The sequence below is a fragment of the Diabrotica undecimpunctata genome, chromosome 5 (assembly GCF_040954645.1).
Source record: "Diabrotica undecimpunctata isolate CICGRU chromosome 5, icDiaUnde3, whole genome shotgun sequence".
NCBI lineage: Eukaryota > Metazoa > Arthropoda > Insecta > Coleoptera > Chrysomelidae > Diabrotica > Diabrotica undecimpunctata.
Genome location: NC_092807.1, coordinates 100,016,148 through 100,037,059, shown reverse-complemented (window position 1 = coordinate 100,037,059; position 20,912 = coordinate 100,016,148). Strand labels below are relative to the sequence as shown.

The window sequence follows — 20,912 nt, the reverse complement described above, 5'->3', positions numbered from 1 at the left end:
GTATTGCATGTCTTTTATCAACCAATGCCTTGATAGGTCCCCAGGCGAGAAGAGTTTGTCTCTGTTCTCGCAATGTTGAGGTAATCATAATCTTTTAACACCAGAAGCGATGGACAGTGTTTGAGGTCCACAAAATGAGATTTAACTGGACATATTAACTTATATCTTACAATCAAAAATATCCATTACAATTTGATACTTTCTTAAATCTTTAGAAAAAGTTTAATATAAATTTCTCTTGATAACCTAGTAAAAATACTTAGGAACGATCTTAATATTGAATGTATATATATGAATGTCCAGACGAAAAGGGACTCTCGAAAGAAAAAATCGTTCTGACGATTCCTATTGTAAACAAATACATAAAGTATAGTTTCGCGTTTAAAATTAAATCGCAGTTTTTCGCGCTAAATAGAAACTTATGAGATCTACAGAGAAACGATTACCCAAGGTAATTTGGGCTGAATAAAATAAACATTTAAACTTTGTTTATTCTATTTTAAGAGACACTAATTGTTTTCCTTGGTAGGTTTTTAAAACGCAATTTAAAACCTTATACAGAATGGAATTTGAAGTACGTGAATTAAAACTAAATTAATTAATAATTAAAAGTTTTTTGAATCGTTACAATTTTGTGTTAGTGGATTTATGTTAATTAAAGTGATGGTTACTGTTTTTTTTTATTCTTTGGGTGGTTGTATGACGGAAGCTCTAAGCAAAAAAAGGTCAGCCCAGCGAGGATAGAAGACTTGCGTTAAGAAAAGGGGCAAAAGCTGACTTGATAGTGATGTTTAGAATGGGTCTACGCTACGAAAACACTGGGTAGCACAGTCTTTCGATTGTTTTGGTGAAGAGTTTTCAGCAAGGGGTGTCAGAAAAGTTACCACAAGTTCATAGCGACGTCGGTTTTTAATCCTTCGAAGTTCGCTCTCCTTGAGCGGATTGTCTCCTACAGTTAGTCGAATCCAAACGACTAAGTGTAGAGGAGCTGTACTAGATAGATTATGATCTCGTGGTTTGTCTGGGCTTTCTAACCGACAACTGTTCGAACCCACATCATTCGTACCAAAGGCGCATAGACTTACGTTTGAGCTACCTAGGCCGCTATATTTTCGCAAGTAAACATAAATGGAAATAAAAAACAAATGTATCTGTCTAAAAAATACTCTACATTGTACCGTCCATTTTGATATCATTTGGGCTCCTTTTTTTAATTACTTCAGAATCGTGAGTAAATAAATGTACGTGAAAATTTAGAAAACACATGTAATACATTTCTAATGAAAATTATAAAAAGTACAAAAATATTAAAATATTAACCCTGGTTTCATTTTTGAATAAAATGATTTACTGTGTGCAACTTAACATTAGAATTTATTTCTGTTATCAATTTTTAATTTGTTACTTTTGTTTTCAGAATCGTTACTAAGCACGATGACTAAGCTCATCGATGAGAAGCTAAAAGAAGATACATCGATCTTATCTGGCGACGGAATTCCTTTCGTCGACGAATCCCCCGAAAAGCACCCAAATAATTCTTATCCAGATAAGGAGAATATCCCCCAGGCTAGTGACTTGTACAGAAATCCCAGTTTACATAAAAACCAACTCAAAATGTCAAAAAAGGAGGACAAAGAGTATAAAAACGATAAGGAGAAAGAAGTAGATACGATGGCTATGGAAAAAGTACCTGATAATGATAGAAACATTGCTAAAACATTAGTGTTTTCAAATAACAACAAGCTCAACCAGAGCGGAACAAAATTAAGACGGTCTGAGTCTTTAAATAAGCCAGAACGAACGGTCTCACCTCTTAATAACAAATTGAAAAGATCTGAGAGTTTAAACAAAGCTGGAGACAGATTAAAAAGGTCTGACAGTTTAAGTAAAAGCGAAAAAACGGAGAGCAACATCAATCGAAAACGAGAAATAAACCTTAGCAACCGCAGAGTTAAAGATTCTGTCAAAAACAAAAGGAAAAACGGTATGCCGGATCGTTCGATCAAGAGGAGGCACACCGTTGGTGGTACAAAAGACCCTGATAAAATAACTTGGGCAATGGACAATAAGAATCAACAAGCCGACTCCAACCAAGAGACCAAGAAAGAAAAGAATCTTAGAACCAGCTCACCAGATTTGAGCTCTATGCGTCGAGATAGATTTTTCTTTGAAATCAATCTGATAGGACCCGAAAATATGGTCGTAGCGCTGAGACAGCATCTTATAGGAGCTCGGCCTCAAAGTTTTCCTGAGTCTTCAGTGTTTAAAGTGCCTCTTGAGTCGCATGTGTGATTAAGAGTACATACATAAACAGGAAATGTATGTATTCATTTTGTTGGAGTTAATATTTTTGAAAGTAATCAAAATTGAACAGAAAGCTTATTCAATATTGCAAATTTTCGAAGTCGGCTTGATTAAATTTTGATATTTGGCAATAATATTTTGTAGATATTGTGAAATCTCAGCATTTACTAAGTTTACTGTTATGGCTGCTTAGCAAAATGCATTTTTGTGAATGTAATATGGACTAAAAGAGCTTCATTGTTTTACATTATCTGTTACATAACTTTACATACATTATACAATTCTATTCAAGCTTAAAGTTCAACATCTGTATTCAGTACTGATGGCAGTGAAAACTAGTCGAAATTTCGAGTTTGAGATAATTTTTGGTAATTTTTTTGTTTATACAAACATTATACAAATATGTAACAGTTTTTACTTTCCTGGCTGTTTTATTTAATTAAAATTACTATGTTTTATCGTTCAAAATAATGTTTCATGATGATAGATTATTTTGTTTAACAAAACCTTATGAGCACTCTCCAGGTTCAGGTAATAATAGTACCTGAAGTAAAAATTGAAAAACATTAATGTTTTTAAACTTAAGCAGCTGTAACAAATGTATTTTAGTAAAAACTTATAAACTGTTGTAATAATTAGTACAATTCGAGAATATACGTAACTCCTTATGCTATGGTTTAGTAAAGTATACTAAAATGGAGAATAAAGAAGCTCTGATTATAAAATCTGTTTGATATCCAGTCAAACGGATTACTTAAATTGAAAGAGGTGCCTTCAAATAACGGAAACATCAATATTTTAGACTGATTTGTGTCCAGTGTGCAATAATTGTGCATTTTTATGTATTTGTTATCAAGAGATGAAGAATGAGAGATATTCACTTTTGGAACAAAATTAATAATAGTTGTTTATAGCGTATATATATCCTGCACAGTAGTTTTAATCGAAAACAGCCTAAAGTTCTTTCTAATATTCTTTTATAGGAAATTTTGATTTAATACTTATTTAAAAAGTTGTGATACGTCGTACAAGGGACAATGTGTTGTGTGTTTTAATGCTTAGCTATCAAAATGGTTATAAATGTGGTTTTCTTTTTCGAGCGAAAGCTTTTTTTCTTAGGGATGAAGTAAAAGACGAACAAACAAACCTCAAATATTGCCCCAAAATATAAGATAACTTACTTTTTTTCATACTTCATTCTTAGTTATGAAGGGTAATCAACATGTTAAAGTGCAATGGTGGTTTTTCGTTATTAGATCCAACTTCCCGTGCTCGAATCGGTATCAATAGAGCGTTATGAATCATTTCATATTATCAGACACTCCGGCTGATACAAATTCAAACTCGGAAAGTCCAACGAATGTCTCCTAAATCTTGATCACTACAGTGGTTAGCGTACAGAGGTGCCACCTACTTTGGTGGCCATGAACGAAAACGATTTAATAATATCGTGTTATGTCCTCTGGGCTATACGAAATGTGTAAGAGATGTGTCTTTTATAAGTAGTTTGATCAGCGCGCTATTTACTTTAATTCTCACGCCAGTCTTAATTGAAAACATGTCAATTTGGACTGAGTAAAATAAATATTGGATGTATATTCTATTCTAATAAACACTTAAAGCATGTTTACTCGTATATAGGAACACATTAGGGAGAGCGCCCACCAAACTGGCATGGCAAGTGGCAATTAGCAAGTAGCACGCGTCTAGCATGTTACTTAAAATGTAACCAATGAAAACGAATGATTTAGCGCACACCAAAATGACAATGACGTCATTCATTCTAATCATTTGTTTGCATTGGTTACATTTTAAATAACATGCTAGATGCGTGCTACATGCTACTTGCCATGCCAGTTTGGTGGGCGCTCTCCCTTAGACTTTTCCGTAGTGACGATACGTTTTAAAAAGTTTTAGGCACCATTGGTTACTGAGTTACTGGGAGATCTGAACTAGGTTTTGTCTTTACTCCTACGTCAACAGTCCCGGAACATACTTTGTTGTATGGAACGCACATGGAAATATTTAACACCATAATCGATTCTATCGACATTCATCTATAAAAATCCTGTGCATAAACACGGCCAATCAATAAAACTCCCCAATCAAGACTCTCTCGTTCTACAAAAACAGTTATAACTTTGTAAAAACAAAAGAAATTAAATGCTGAAAAAAAAAACTTTAGATCTGAATCACGGTAAACGAATTGTCAACCGTACTCCACTCCTTTGTGACGTTGCCACGTAATTCAAAAAGGCCTATTTTAGCCCTAAAAATATAATGAGAAATCCCATTGCGCCTTTCAGAACTTTTCTTGTATGTGTCTTCGTCGAATGCTTTCTTTTGATCAAAATATACATCTCGTACAACTATCAATTGATGCTGTTTTTAAATTACACAAACATCGTCCCTTGGTTATATATTTTTATACATATAATTAATATTTTAGATATATTTTAAATAGTATTTTAGGACAAAACTAGGTTTTCTGGATATATTTTAGTATTAAATTTATTCTTTATGTTCCAAAAGGAGATCCTCACTATTAAACTATGAGTTTAATAAACAACAGAATTATTAATTTAATACAACATGAAGGAAATGAAATTTCTAACCAATTAGTCTAAACCTCAAAGACAGATAGATCTGTATTTGTTGAGAATTAGTTTCTATACTTAGTTTATATATCACTGTAAGGTTATTCTTTCGCTTTTAAACTTTTAAGTTTATATAAGTCTTTTATAAGCCAAAAATATTCTTTTTCCCATAGTTTTCCTATCTTCAATAGTTGAGCTTTATTATTGAGTAGAAAACGTGGTGCATTTTTCCTCAAGACAAATAGTTGTTAATGAGTTACCTACATATTCATGTTTAAGACTTCTTGGGTGTTTTAGGCTGCTTTATTGCGCAATCTCCTCTGAAAAGATTGTCGATCATCACGATAATTCGTATTTTTGAGGCCTCTGCTGTAAAAATATCAACGGAACTATATTTAAACCAGATCCTCAAATTTTTACACCAAGAAATACATCTCGTTATTGTTGTTCGTTTTTTTATGTTAAGAAATAATCCGTTATGTTCGTTGTTGCTGTAGATCCTACAGGTATCCGGTTATTAGGACCATGACATCTGTCATGTCATCAATCGTATATTTTTAACATATTGACCATCTACTTTTATAACAGTCGTTGAACCTTCCAATATTTCATTGATTATTTTTTCTGGATATATGATAGGGGACAGTACACAATCTTGCCTGACATCCCTTAAAATAAAAATACAACATGCAAATCGGAGGATTAGATGTATTTTGCTGAAATAAAACTGAATAAATCACTTGAGATTTATACTGCTATGAGTAAACAATTTCTAGCTGCGTATTTCTACCAAGTATCCACCAATCTACTCACAACAAATCAGCCAACCCGTTGAGCTTTTGAGTCGAAGTGATGGTTCTGATCATAAAAATGTAGATCAGTATTTCACTAATTCAGGATTTATACTTTTAATACATTCTGTATATCGTCCTTGTGGTCGTCCTCTTTGTAAAAAATTCGTAAATTAATGTTCCTTTTTGTATCTTATTTACTTTTAATGGCCTTATCATCATACATTGTACATGTAATTATAAAGGCTCATTACCACTCCACGTGTAATAAAAGTTACACGGATTACGTGGATCTGTATAATTTGCGTAATACAATTTTATCTTCTATTCGAGTTTAGACTAACTGGCAATATATACATAGCGCATTTATTTGTTATTTTTTTTATATATAGTTTGCTTTGATTACGATGTGATTTTGAGTATAATTCCAATTTAAAGCAAATAAATTTGTGATATAACGATAGTTTAGGCTTGTACATAAGAATATTGTATGTTTGTTCAAAATTAACTTATACCCTTCGCCTTCAGTGTGTTTCTATAGAACAACAAATGCCATTGAGCTATATCATCTTTTCATTTGAGTTAGATTCTGTGAATCTCAACCGCTTTGAGTCACTAATCATACATAAATCATAAACTAAGACATTAAACATACATCGTTGACATTTTACATTAGACAGGGTGTCCACAAATCCTTGTTGCGGTAGAACTAAGTGCGTACTTATAAAGAAGGAAGATGGCGCTGTTAAAAAAGAAGATACTAGTTTCTTTCAAATATATTTTTAATAATAAGATTTTGTACAATCTGGTTATAGGAATGAGAAAGTCTTATTAATAAGGAATCATGGTATTAAGTAGGTAATTTATGACTACACAGGCATTTTATAGAATATTTTTGAATATATTTCAACAATTTGAACCACCAGATCGCCATCTTTTAACAATTGTTTCTACTTGTATATGACAATGTTAGATGTTGCCAATTTTGCAGTTTTTGTTTATTTTAAGAGTTTGTGTGTATTCTGTGTTCAACGTTTTATACAATTTAAACTGCTACTAGTAGCTCCATTCCGTGAAAAATATATTTCTAGATGGAACAAAGTTATGGCATGGCTTGTACAGGTTGTGTTACGATAAATGTTATTATATTTGGCGATATTTACACTTGTATACTCTCCTTTTTCACTTTCAAACTTCATAATATAAATAAAGCATATTTCAACCTTAATTCGTAAAATTTTTTCTTATATTCTAAAAACGTATAGGAAAAATTGGTAATAAAACGACTTGAACGAGAAAGTTTTATCTACTCGCTTTAGTTTAATGTCAGTTGTCATCCTGTAGCTAATTTCCAATTAAATAAAGCTCACTATGTATTTTTAAAGAGTTTATATTGTTATAAAATATAAATGTAAGTAATGGGTACATTAAATTGTTGAAACACACTGAAAGATCATACTTTATTAGCATATATTTATATATCCATTTCCTTTAACAGTATTTTCGTACTGTGCCAAAAAGAAATATTGTATCAATTTTATGAATGAATACTTGCTTGACCGTTTCGAAGAAAAAACAAATTTTTGGCTTATTTTGTACATAGAAAATTTTTATTATCGCTTGTGAGTTGGTGTAAAAATGGTAAAATCTTAAATAACTACTAGGCTGTTTGTATTTCTTGCCTGTTATTGTTTTTATAGTTTTAAGCCCCAGATATGTATGTGTTGTTGTAATTTTGTGAAAACTGTAAATATATTTTCAAATTATGCACCAAAATGTTGTTCTTATTTCGATGCGATAACCAGAATGCCAGATTCGGGACAGATTACGCCGCAACTATAAATAGATGGTATAGATATGTTGGATTGAATTTTGCAGGAATAATGATGTATTAATAGGAAACATACTTTGGAATGAAAATTTGTAAGATGAAAGGCTTCAAACCTAAAAACTAAAATATACATTGATATTTTCTTCGTAAAGCAAAAACATTTTTCGTCACGAATTATGGCATCACAATGTTCTAGGATAGATATTGGAAAAATTTTAAGGGGATAATTTTTAGAAGTGAGTTATTTTTGATGTTCACATCTTATGTGCTACAATGGTAAAAAAACTGATTATTCTTAAGAAGAGTATAAAAACGTAGAAACTGGAATAAGTTTATTTTGCGAAGCTTCATAGTAGAAAACACCTGTTCCAGATGTAGAAGGGTGCAAACATCGCAATTATCTTCTGAGCGTGAGATTTCAGGTGTGGAAAACTTTACTTTGATGGCACTTTAGAACTCAATTTTAGAAGAACAATTGAGAATAGTTGTTTCTCTTCAGTGCTACATTGCAACTCAATCAGTTTGAATTGCAATTCTGGTTTTACTGATTCACAATCTTGCATTAAATGGCATGCTAACAATGTTCAGGTCCTGTTGGATACTTTGTAATCTTGAAATCTGTTCAAATTCCCCATTGATACATTCCAGGCTTTCCTGATATCTCTTAAGTTTGTCTTCCTTAACTGCAATATTTTTTCGACTTGGAATTGCAATTCTGGTTTTACTGATTCACAATCTTGCATTAAATGGCATGCTTATCATGTTCAGGTCCTGTTGGATACTTTGTAGTCTTGAAATCCGTTCAAATTCTCCATTGATGCATTTCATGCTTTCCTGATATCTCTTAAGTTTGTCTTCCTTAACTGTAATATTTTTTAGTCTTGGAAAATGAGTATGAATTTTTTTTTGACTAGTTATTTGGAAAAAATATGTTCAATTGCATTTTGAAACCTCTGATCTCTTCAACATTCCTTGAGACTTTATTAGGGCGTGGGCGTAGAGAACACGTGGAATGAAAATTTGTAAGATGAAGGGGTTCAAACCTAAAAACTAAAATATGCATTGATATTTTTTTCGTAAAGCAAAACATTTTTCGTCACGAATTATGGCATCACAATGTTATAGGACAGATATTGGAAAAATTTTAAGGGGATAATTTTTAGAAGTGACGACTTTATTTTTGATGATGACTCAATCAGTTTGAATTGCAATTCTGGTTTGAATGATTGACAATCTTGCATAAAATGGTATGCTAACAATGTTCAGGTCCTGTTGGATACTTTGTAGTCTTGAAATCTGTTCAAATTCTCCATTGATACATTTCAGGCTTTCCTGATATCTCGTAAGTTTGTCTTCCTTAACTGCAATATTTTTTTAGTCTTGGAATTGCAATTCTGGTTTGACTGATTCACAATCTTGCATTAAATGGCATGCTAACAATGTTGAGGTCCTGTTAGATACTTTGTAGTCTTGAAATCTGTTCAAATTCTCTATTGATACATTTCAGGCTTTCCTGATATCTCGTAAGTTTGTCTTCCTTAACTGCAATATTTTTTTAGTCTTGGAATTGCAATTCTGGTTTGACTGATTCACAATCTTGCATTAAATAGCATGCTAACAATGTTGAGGTCCTGTTAGATACTTTGTAGTCTTGAAATCTGTTCAAATTCTCCATTGATACATTTCAGGTTTTCCTGATATCTCGTAAGTTTGTCTTCCTTAACTGCAATATTTTTTTGGTCTTGGAATTGCAATTCTGGTTTTACTGATTCACAATCTTTCATTTGTTCAGGTCCTGTTGGATACTTTGTAGTCTTGAAATCTGTTCAAATTCTCCATTGATACATTTCAGGCTTTCCTGATATCTCTTAAGTTTGTCTTCCTTAACTGCAATATTTTTTAGTCTTGGAAAATGAGTATCAAGTTTTTGTGCAGTGCTACATTGCAACTCAATCAGTTTGAATTGCAATTCTGGTTTTACTGATTCACAATCTTGCATTAAATGGCATGCTAACAATGTTCAGGTCCTGTTGGATACTTTGTAATCTTGAAATCTGTTCAAATTCCCCATTGATACATTCCAGGCTTTCCTGATATCTCTTAAGTTTGTCTTCCTTAACTGCAATATTTTTTCGACTTGGAATTGCAATTCTGGTTTTACTGATTCACAATCTTGCATTAAATGGCATGCTTATCATGTTCAGGTCCTGTTGGATACTTTGTAGTCTTGAAATCCGTTCAAATTCTCCATTGATGCATTTCAGGCTTTCCTGATATCTCTTAAGTTTGTCTTCCTTAACTGCAATATTTTTTAGTCTTGGAAAATGAGTATCAAGTTTTTTTTTATTAGTTATTTGGAAAATATATGTTCAATTGCATTTTGAAACCTCTGATCTCTTCAACATTCCTTGAGCCTTTGTTAGGGCGTGGGAGTAGAGAACACTCTAAATATTGTTAGCCTGCTTGGTTTTTGGCCTTCTACCTTTCCTTCTACTACAAACAGTTCCATAGTCTCCATTCTTGGCTAAGTGGCTGAGGTAATAAAGGTATGCTAAGTTCACTCCTTTTAATCGCCTGTCTTGTATTAAGGGTGTTTTTTTCAGAGGTATAGAAATGTAAGTTGGTAACACTTTTTTACCTGGGGGCCATTTTGACATCTGTCAAGTGATTTATCTTTAGTTTGGTTTGGCATTTTTTGGTTTTTGGCTTTGAAGTTTGAAAATCATTATTCTGTTAGAAATACGTATTGCGCTACGTCCATTTTATGGTCAACATAATCGTCCATCAGAGCAATTAATGCGATTATGCATGGAACGTTTTCGCACCACGTTTACTCTACGCATAATAAATGATAAGACGCATCCACAGAGGCGTTATAGTGCCTACAGAAGAAGTTGTTGCTGATTTAGAGCGTAGCTTAGAGTAAGACCCGGATGAGTCTATCCGCCATCGTGCACAGCAGTTGGATATGTGTGTATCCACTTTATGGGTGATTTTGCGGAAAGATCTTGGTTTGCGTGCTTACAAAATCCAACTCATGCAAGAATTGAAGCTACACGATCACCTAGTAAAGCGTAGATTCTGTGAATGGGCCCGAAAGGAGATTGCTGTTGATCCTGATTTTACTAAGATAATACTCATGTGTGTTGAGACCAGAAAAACTGACTGGTGTGCTTTATGGGCTCTGTGTTTTTATTTACAAATTTTATCAAAAATGGCTGCAAATACATGTTGCGTATTTAATTGTGCTAATAATAACAAAAATAGTGAGTGTAGTTTTGATAGGTTTCCAAAGATTACATATAAATTATTACTTATAAATTATTACATATAAATGAAAAAGTAAATATCATATAATTTCATTTTCATGCAATTGAAATCGGAAAACTTTAAATAATATACCTTAAATGATATTTCATAAGGCTTCAAAGCTAACTGCAGCCTGCCTGATTACTTTAGCTTTTATATCATAACTTTTACTAAACTAAATTTGTTTTACAAATTCCCATCTGTCAACAAACGCACGAGAAAGCCAAACAGGGTCGTACTGAGGTATATTATATGATTTTTAAAAATATTTACTTTTGAAACTATTAGTGTAAGAATTTCTTGAAATTTAATCACTGTGAGCAAAATTTAATGTTCCATTTAAGGAAAATGTGCTAAAATAAAATATTCATTAACTGGGAGATACATAACAAAGTAAACATTTTGAATAAAAAAGCAACACGCTGCAATTTGAATTTAAACAGACTGGCAAGTTTGGATATGTAACATGATAATCCGTCTGGCTTAAGGCAATAAATTATATTTAATAGCCTCTTGACGAATGAGAGGGCGAATATCAACACGTGCTCATGTTTACAGATGGGAATTTGCTAAATGAATATACTATATTATCGTTTTTAATTATATGCTCTTCCACATGACAAACGTGATTTGCCAATACTAGATTTTTCCCTTTCTTTTCCGTTTGGGGTTGAAAAGATAAATTATGATGAATTTTTAGAAACCCAGTTCTTAATACTACATTCATTTTGTACATAAACTAAAAAATATAATTAAAAAACTAATTATTAATAATTGTCAATTTCGTATGTATTTAACATATGTTTAACCTCAAATTGGGAGGTACAAAACTTTCAGATGAAGGCGGTAGATATCGCGTCAGTCATGCAGGGAGTGAATACGGCCATAAATGTTGGAAAAAGTCATCGAAAATTGGACCTCTAGATTGAACTACGTCAGAGTCAGCCGTGGCGGACATTATGCCAGAAATCATATTTAAATTATAATGGCAAAAGATTATCTTTTGAATAAAGTTAATTTTTTTCAAAAAATCATCTTTGTTTTATTCCATTTCAAAGTTCTATACTTATAAAGCTTCTCCAGAATTGACAAGTTGGTTCTGTCCAGGACACGCGTGGAATTCCACATTTCGAAAGATTCGATCTTTTATCGATTTTTCTAAGAGTTCATGTGTCAGCCACTAAAAATAAGGCCATTGACCAACCTGAGCTCTGATATACCCCCAAATATTATGGATTGATTGATTTCTTTGGAGTGTAAGGTTCAATTTATTGATCTTATTAAAAAGATCTGTAAATGATTCAAAGTCCGAAAGCCATACAATATCTTTCAAATGTCCATGTCCATATATGACACACTGAAGAAGCACAACTTTGCTCACAGGAAATGATTGTATTACACATTGTCGATACAATGTAACTAGCTTTTGAGAACAGGTCTATTTTTTTTAAATATGTTTATTGCTGAGCACACAGTTTTTTTTACGCCGAGCTCCTACTTTTTGCTTCTGCTCTTCTTCGGTCAAACTTTCATAAGTGACGTTGTTTTATTGTGTAATGCAGTATGTTGATGTTGAATTCCTTGAATTTGATTGCAGCTTCATTGAAAACAAGACACACAGGTTTATCACTAATAGTAAAACGACATTCTGAATCGACTTTATGTTATTTATTTGCCTTTATAGTAATCAATAAATATTACCAACGACGAAAAACTATAGAAACACAAGCCAAATACAAGATAAAAAAATGGTAGCAACCGATTCGCTCCGAACTTCCGAAACGCGCAACATACACATTTGACTCCACAACGCCATGCTGCCGATATACAGACATCTACAACATGGACGTATCATGGTCATTCATTGATCTTGTTGATGTATTCTTGTTGTTGATGTCTTGTTATTGATGTATGTTGATATGTTCTGTGGTGGACCCTCAATAAAAAATGAATTTTCGGTGAGTATGTGAACATTGTGAGCAACATGTATGAGGTAGTAATAACTAGTATTAGGACAGGTGTGGGATATCATGATAAATTGAAAGTGAAAGTAGGACTGCATCAGGGCTCAGTGCTTAGTCCTTATTCCCATTCTGGTTGTATCAAATAACGGGAAAACTACATGGTAAGATTACCTGGTACTCAATGTGTGCTGCTGATGTAGCGTTAATAGGATATGCTGGAATGGATTTGGAACAAAAACTAGGCTGGAACAAAAAGGAAAAGGCTAAAAGTAGGATAGAAACAAAATATTTGAAATGTTTATTTAAAAATGGAGTTACCACTACAAAAAAATATGTTTACGGTAAAATGAGTGTGAAAAGTAATAGTTTTAATGGTTAGGACCGATATTACAGAGTAAAATGAGAAAATAGATGGAGATGCAGGTAATAGACTTAGAATCGAATGGATGAAAAGGAATGCGATGAGTGGTATGTTATGTGATAATAGCGATTATAGAATTATTCCAATAAAACTGAAAGGATATATTTTTAAAACTATTAGTCACTGTAATAATGCACTGAACAGCGCACAAGTGAAGTGATCCTGCATTAGAAGACTGAAACCCTGAAAATCCTGTCGAATACTTCAAAGAGCAAGTCGAAAGCTCTTTCGATGTGGTTCAATGGGAAATGTGTAGGTGAGTTTGATATTCATTTTTCTAGTAATATTAATCTTAGCTTCAGTTTTAAATGATATATATATATATATATATATATATATATATATATATATATATATATATATATATATATCGAGAAAAGGAGTACGACCGTCAATCCAAAATAAACTAAGGTATACTCGAAGAATGGTGGGTTTTTCGGTCAAAGTGGAGAAATAAAAGACAAAGAAGGTGGCTACTTCATCTATTTATTGAAGACGTTTCGCTTTCTGCTCAGAAAGCATCATCAGTTCATCTAAAAAGAACAATATGAAACCAAACATCCATAGAGAAGTTAAAAAATGTGTGTTACCTTACAAAGACATGTAGCAGTCAATGATGTTAAAAATATGAAAAAGCTTACGAAACTGGACATTTAGAGTTTAAGTTGTATAAAACAATTAATTGAAACTAGGTATAGTTTGCAATTTAACAAAATTAGCACAGCAAAAGAACATGTGATAAACATACATGTATATAAAAAAGTTACTATAAAAACTTAAGTTCGTTCTATTTCTCCCATCGTTGCTCAACCTTGCCATTTCTCGAAAACTTGACGCATAGTATGTTCACTATATATATTTAATAGAATATGGGATATTATGCAACCCTGTAGAACTCCAGATTTTATTTTGCATAAACAAACAAGGCATAAATATATTTCTATGTTAAACTCTCGAAATTTTTCGATAATTTGACGAATATTAAGAATATGTTCTCTTGTTCCTCTAGGGACGAATCTGCATTGTTCTTGGGGAATTTGTGGTAAGAAAATTGATTTTAGTCTTTCATTGATGATGGTTAGAAGTACTTTGCTCGTGTGTGATATCAATGCTACTGTACGGTAAATACTGCAATCTGTCGGTGAACCTTTTTTATATATGGGAATAAACGTAAGTTTACTCCAGTCATTTGATCACTTTCCGGTATTCCAGATCTCATTGTAAATTTTAAGCATTACTTCCGTCCCTAGTTCTCCCATTTCTTTGAGTGTTTCAGCTGTTAGTCCATCTTCTCCTGCTGCTTTTCTGAATTTTAGCTTTTTAGTTGCCGCCTCAATTTCTGATTTCAATATTTGAGGTTCTTTTTCATAACTTATTTTCTCTGTATTATTGTCTGTGTCGCTGTTAGAGAATAGTATTTCGTAATATTGTTTCCACACCTCTGCGATACCGTCTGGGTTTGTTACGGTATTTCCACTATTACCTTTGATGATGTGTGTCTGCGGTTTGAATTCTCTCGCTAGATACTTGACTTTTGAGAAAAGTTCTCTAGATTCTTGGTGGTCAGCATGTTCCTCTAGTTGTACATATATGTTTTTAATATAATTATTTTTGTCCCTTCTGCACAAGTGTTTTACAGTTATATTTATGGTGCGTATCTCTATTTCCTTTTGTTTTGAATTTGATATTCCGTGTTAGTGTTTCTTCTACAAGATTGAGAGTCTCTTCAATCATCCAATGTTTTATCCTAACTGTTTTGTCTTTGGGATCAGTATTGGTGATGGCTTCCGTGATCCATTTATTTGTGTATCCCCACGTTTTGTCACGGTCTCCGGTAGTCACTGGTAGGTCAACTTCTGCTAATGCTGCTCTAAACGTTTCCAGGTGTTTTGGAATCAATTTTTGTCTTTTATTTGTGATTGTTTTACTGCATAACTTAATGCAAAATTCTGCTTGTAACATTTTGTGGTTGGAACAACAGTCTGCAGCTGGTTTCAGTCGTCATTTCATATCGCTTTCTGGGACGACAATCAGGTGATTTCCTGTTTCCTGCCTAATCGCAGTCTCACAACCGGTTGAACTAAGATTGAGAACCGCCTGTGAGTAATTTACACTAGAAGTGTATGGATCATAGGGCCTGAGTGCAATAATGACATAGCTGCTGCCCTATGTCATGCCCTCAGTTGATCCGCGGGTACTTATTAGGTTGGACCTTATTCGCACCTGACCTGCATATCTACAGGAACGTTCTCTATTAGCCATTGGGACACGCCGTGTCGGGGTTAAGGACTTCCTCCGCCCAGTCCGTCTTTTGTAAAGTGCTGAAAAGCCCCTACTCAGTTCAGAGCTCTTCCCCCACCCAAGCTAGAACCAGCACAGGAATGTCCTGAACTAGAGTTTTTACCTTGTTCAGAAATGTCCCATAAACAAACACAAAAATTTTGATCTGTATTTAGAACTATTAAACTCAGGAATAGGAAGTGCAATATCTTTACATAGTACTCTACAAACTCTCTGAAAAAATTATAAAAATAATTAATAAATATATCAAGTTCTTTTAAATAGATCTATAAAAAAATTTTTACTTGTCAAAATAAGAAAAAAAACATAAATTCAAAAAATACTGGAATATATTATCATATAAAAAATTACGTAGCATTCAAGTATCACGGGCTGTAAAAAGGCTAATGAATATTATCATTGAGGCAACGATTATCAAGGAAAAATACAAAGGAAAGGATGTCTTGATTTCACGTATACCGATTATTCCGACAAACGTACCATTTGATTTTAAACGTTTACAATTTCCAGTGTGTTTCGCTTTTGCAATGACAATAAACAAATCACAAAGCCAATCGTTGAAAGTTTGCGAAATTAACTTTTCATGTTTCGCGTATGGACAATTCTTTGCGTGTCGGAAAACTGTCATCGTTGTAGATTTATGCAACGCAAAAAAATAAAAATATTTTTTTTAGAAATCATTAAATTGATTCAACTTTTTTCATGCATAATATGTTTGAGTGTTTTCCTTGGTTTTATTTTCTGTTAATTTTTTAAACATATAAACCGAATATTTCGTTCAATATTTTTCTTTCCTTTAAGTTCTTTTTTGGAATCCATATATTCAGAACATCAATTAAGGCTATCTAGTAAATAAGACCACTTATTGCTAGCAGTATATTTGTGATGTGACTAAAATTTCATATTGATTTTTTCAGTACAATCAAAATAAATTGTATAAACATAAATGTCATAATGACGACATACCTTCCCACTTTTATTACATCCAAATGATTTTATAGTACACGCATTTCACGAAAATTCATCAACTTTCATATGGAAAACAAAAATCAATTTCTAATTACAGTACCTTTATCAATGTGTATACACGTTGTAAATAAAAGTGGAATCTATGATAATAGCAGCTGTTATCACCTCAATTAGAAGATAACGTTTCAGGAGTGTATTAGGAATACAATTTTAGGTATATCAGCTGATATACAATAAAGTCAGTATTCATAATAGTGCTGGAAGTTGGTTGCTCTTCACATTAAGAGCTAACCGTAAATAAGGGGGCAATTCAAGTTGTCTCATTATTCATTAATAAAAATACTGATATAGGCAGTGCAAAAAAGGATAGGTTAGCTTATTTCTTTTTACACTAAACTTGATGTATTTTTTTGTAATTGCCTGCTTTGGAACAATCAACCTAACACACAAATACAGCTACATTGACTTGTCCCATTTTATCCAAAATTAAAACGTTTTTTTTTTTTAACTCATGTTTGGCTTATTCCCATTTTCACCATATATTGACTTGTTCTCTTTTTCACTCTCAACAACGTGAATTATCTCTTTTTATATAATTTTCATTTTTAATAACTAAAATTTTCATAATATACTTATTATTCAAAAATTGTTTTATTCATTTGAGAAATTTTCTTTCATAAATATATAAAACACTAGGTTTTACCATAATACGTTAGAGGAAGAATGGTTAAGGTATCACCTTTTACTTTAACCTTATCAAATATTGTGGTCATGTACCTAGGTACCTGTATGCGTGTGATATTAACCAGAAGAATACACGATGGGTCGTAGCATATAAATACATGGTGGAAACATATTTATTACTCAAGATATAGATCACTGAAAATGTTATTATCTTTTCAATCCTTAAAATTTGTTTAAATTTAAAGAAAAATTGTCCATTGATATTTTGGGCTGTAGTAATCTAAATTATAATTTTTGATGCATTATATTTCCAATATTCTTTCAATAAAAAAAATTATAAACACCTGAAAAATTTGCTGACTTCGTTTAGACTTACACATTTAATAATACGAGTTTCATATCGCCTTTTTTATCGTTTACTGAATTATTCTTATTTATAATAAACTATATTTATAAATAAAACTTAAAAATATAAATTGTTGAATCGTCATTATAAGTTTTGTTTTTGTCAGTACCTTTCCGTCCACATGTCGAACAACAATGAACAACGGGATTTGCATTAGTGTATAATATTGTTACTTAAAAATATGAGTCATATTAAAAACCTGTAAACATGTTTATTCACTAATATGTTTTAGATTGTACGAGACCCTTCGACCAGCTGGCAGGAACTCCAAGTAATAAAAAAACTGGTTCCCTTCGAACCTTCCGGAATTAGGCCTGTCCATTCGAGGCAAAACCAGGTCAATTGAGGTCAACATCCATGGGGTTCTAGAACAGCTGTTTTCGTATAAATATGAGGGAACTTTCATTTTGAAAACAGTTAATTTTGAAGACGCGCTCGCGATTTAAATTGTATCGTTCGTCAAATAAATTGTACAGTAGTTTAATAAACTGATATAAATTACCGTGTGTTTTAATAAATTAAAATAAGAACAATATAATAAATTAGTAAAGAATTAATAAATAAATATAAAGAAATTATAAATTAAATAGAGACATAACAATTAATAAATTTCATAACAATATTTCGCTAGTTATTTGCATTTTTGGTCTGCCAGACTCTACCCAACTATTCGAGTAACTTTTGTGAGTTCGACAAGTACCTAGATTTATTTTAATATTTTTTGAGAATCATAACCTACATAGAGTAAGAGCTGGTTGTTCGATTGCTAATCAAAAATTGAATCAACTGATTGGTATCAACTATTTAATTACTCTCAACTTTGATTGGATTGATAAAAACATAAATTCTTCTTAATTAACTAATTGTAATCATGCTTTTATTTGATTGTCACATTTTGAGGTTATGTTGACTGATTTATTTTATTTTGCGTTTTGTCAGAGACATTTTATTGCGTTTTAAGAATCGTAGAAGTTGGTCCGTTCTACTGATTCTACACAGTTCTTTTTTTTTAGCAAAGATCTAGCTATGTAAGTAGGTACTCAAAATATTATTATACACATTTTCTGATACATATTTGGTTTATCAAAAAATAGAAACTAAGCACTAAGCAGTAGTATGGATATAGTAAATCCCAGAAGCGGTCCAAAAATTTTACAGGACAAGAGAAGGTCCAATTGATTCAGCTACTTGAAAGGTAAGTTTCATTTTTTGTACGTTAAATGTCTCCTAGATTTGTCATAAATGCAGTTAACACTGTAAATTGAACGATAGATACCTAACTTTAATTATCATTACACAATTACGAAATATTGAATACCCACTGAAAGTCTTGGTATAATATTAATATTATAATTAATCTCAAACAGTGACGTTTGGAAACCTAATTCTGCAGATATGTATTTCTTTAATAAGCCTCTTCCACTTTATCAGCGAAAGCTCTATTTTCCTATATTTTCCCTCGTCTTATCCCATTTTATCTTTTACAGATATTGCACATCATCGAAAAAAAGAAGACTGACGCCGTTTTAATGAGAGACAAGATGAAGTGTTGGGAAATAATAAAAGAAGAATTTAACGCAATAACTGTAGAAGGGTCTAGAGATCCCTAAGTTCAATCCCTAAAAATTGTCTACCAAAATTCAAAAAGAGCTGTAAAAAAAGGAACGACCGGGAAAGAATCTAAGTTACAGGTTTCATTTACAACATTTTAGTAATCCTAAAGTATTAATTTCTAGAAGGAGCGTATATATTACTCTTTTACAAAATAAACTCGACAACAGGGTTGGAGGTGAAACAGAAGTTGAAACGCTAATATATCTAGAAACAATTATTATTATTAGTGTAAGGTTACAAATTTTATCTAGGTATAGCAGTTTTATATTCGAAAGGTTAAGTTTTAGACAGAACCATATAGGACTGAAGAGGATGAAGGCGCATTGGGAATGCAAGAAGAATTGAAGCAGCTGGAAATCATAGAAAAGGTATGAGTTACCAATTTTATTATTGTAGGTAATATATAAAATTTTGAAATAATACAGAAAGCGACAAAGAAAACCGGCGGTGGCTCTTATAACTCCGTTCTGCCAGTTGGAGCTGATTCTATTTTGGGAGAGATGTTGACAGATTAGCTCCAGCCTTTATCAAACAGTTTTGACGATGGAGCACAATTAATACTTTCGTAATATTGGATCGTTATTATGACACATTATCCTTAATATGAGGTGTATTTTTTCGCAAAAATTATTTAATTACGAATTTCTGTAGCTAATTTAAAGCCGCATAGAATGGTTTCAGTATTTGGCTATAGAATACAAATTTTCTGTTAAAATTTTACCCAAAGAATTTCGGCAAAAAAACGACTAATGGAAGTATAAGATCGCTATGTCGATTCTTTTTTCCAAATTTTTTTAAATTAGAGATTGTATACTTGGGAATTAGACCCTTTATATAAGTTTTTAGTAATATTCATCTTTTTTAAAAATCAATTTGATTCTGAAGTATATTTTTTTTTAGAAAATATTGATAACAGCGAACCCCAAAATCCTTCCACCTCCATTCCAAAAAAAACCCACGCAAAAGGAAACTTCCCGTACCTCAATGCAATACATCCATTAACAGGAAAATATATGAAAAAGAGTTATATTTAGTAAATTTGGAAATTCGGCAAAAGCGAAGACTTTTTCAAAAAGAACTAAAATTAAAAACTTACAAATTAGAAAAGCAGAACTGGAATTGAAGAAATTTATTAACATTCCTAAGTTTTCTAATTAAATTAATAATCATCGAACCCTAAATATAAATTGTAATATTAGTACTAATAAACTTACTAAACTTTGTTTTAAACTCCTTCAGAAAAAACTATATTTACAAGATGTGTTCTCATCGCAAAATTTCCATCACAACATGATGTAAGATTTCCATCACGATGTCCTTCGAGAAGCGGAACCTTCCTTTAAAATCTATTCAATCGTATCTTTCGAATGGGTCTCTCTTATCTCGAAAGATTCTTGGTCTTCTTACAACAAGGACATCATCAACTACATCGACATTTTATAAATTTGGTGTTTTATTCTAAAATAAACCATAATTAAACTCTTTTTAATATTAATTTCTTGTTTTTTCTTATAAATTAATAATAATAATAAGCAATTTTTAATAATTTGACAACTGTAGCTATATATTAATTACTGCTTTGCCCAAAATTAAGTAATTGTCAATCAAAATCCGTTTTTGATAGCAGTCAAGTCCTTGATTGACGTTTATATAAGGAATCACAATGAATGATTAGTGTTTGATTAGATCTTGATTGCCATCAAGAAAATTGATTACAATCA

At 32.0% G+C, this 20,912-nt stretch overlaps 1 protein-coding gene and 1 long non-coding RNA gene across 8 annotated transcripts in view; both read left to right on the top strand.

Annotated features, from left to right (window-relative positions):
- The window catches only part of RhoGAP19D (Rho GTPase activating protein at 19D), a 517,193-nt gene extending 509,725 nt beyond the window's left edge, over positions 1–7,468 (top strand). For 6 of the 7 annotated variants that reach the window (XM_072532354.1, XM_072532351.1, XM_072532352.1 and 3 more), the window contains one exon: positions 1,418–7,468. In XM_072532354.1, the coding sequence (XP_072388455.1) occupies positions 1,418–2,292 (875 nt within the window). In that variant the 3' untranslated portion in view covers positions 2,293–7,468. The remainder of the gene's footprint in view (positions 1–1,417) is intronic. The other variant, XM_072532355.1, reaches the window with a different exon arrangement.
- Positions 7,469–18,487: 11,019 nt separating this feature from the next.
- LOC140440718 (uncharacterized) lies at positions 18,488–20,641 on the top strand. Its single transcript, XR_011950914.1, has 4 exons — positions 18,488–18,605; positions 18,672–18,772; positions 19,065–19,559; positions 20,092–20,641. It is a non-coding gene; the product is annotated as an uncharacterized lncRNA (long non-coding RNA).
- The last annotated feature ends 271 nt before the right edge of the window (positions 20,642–20,912 follow it).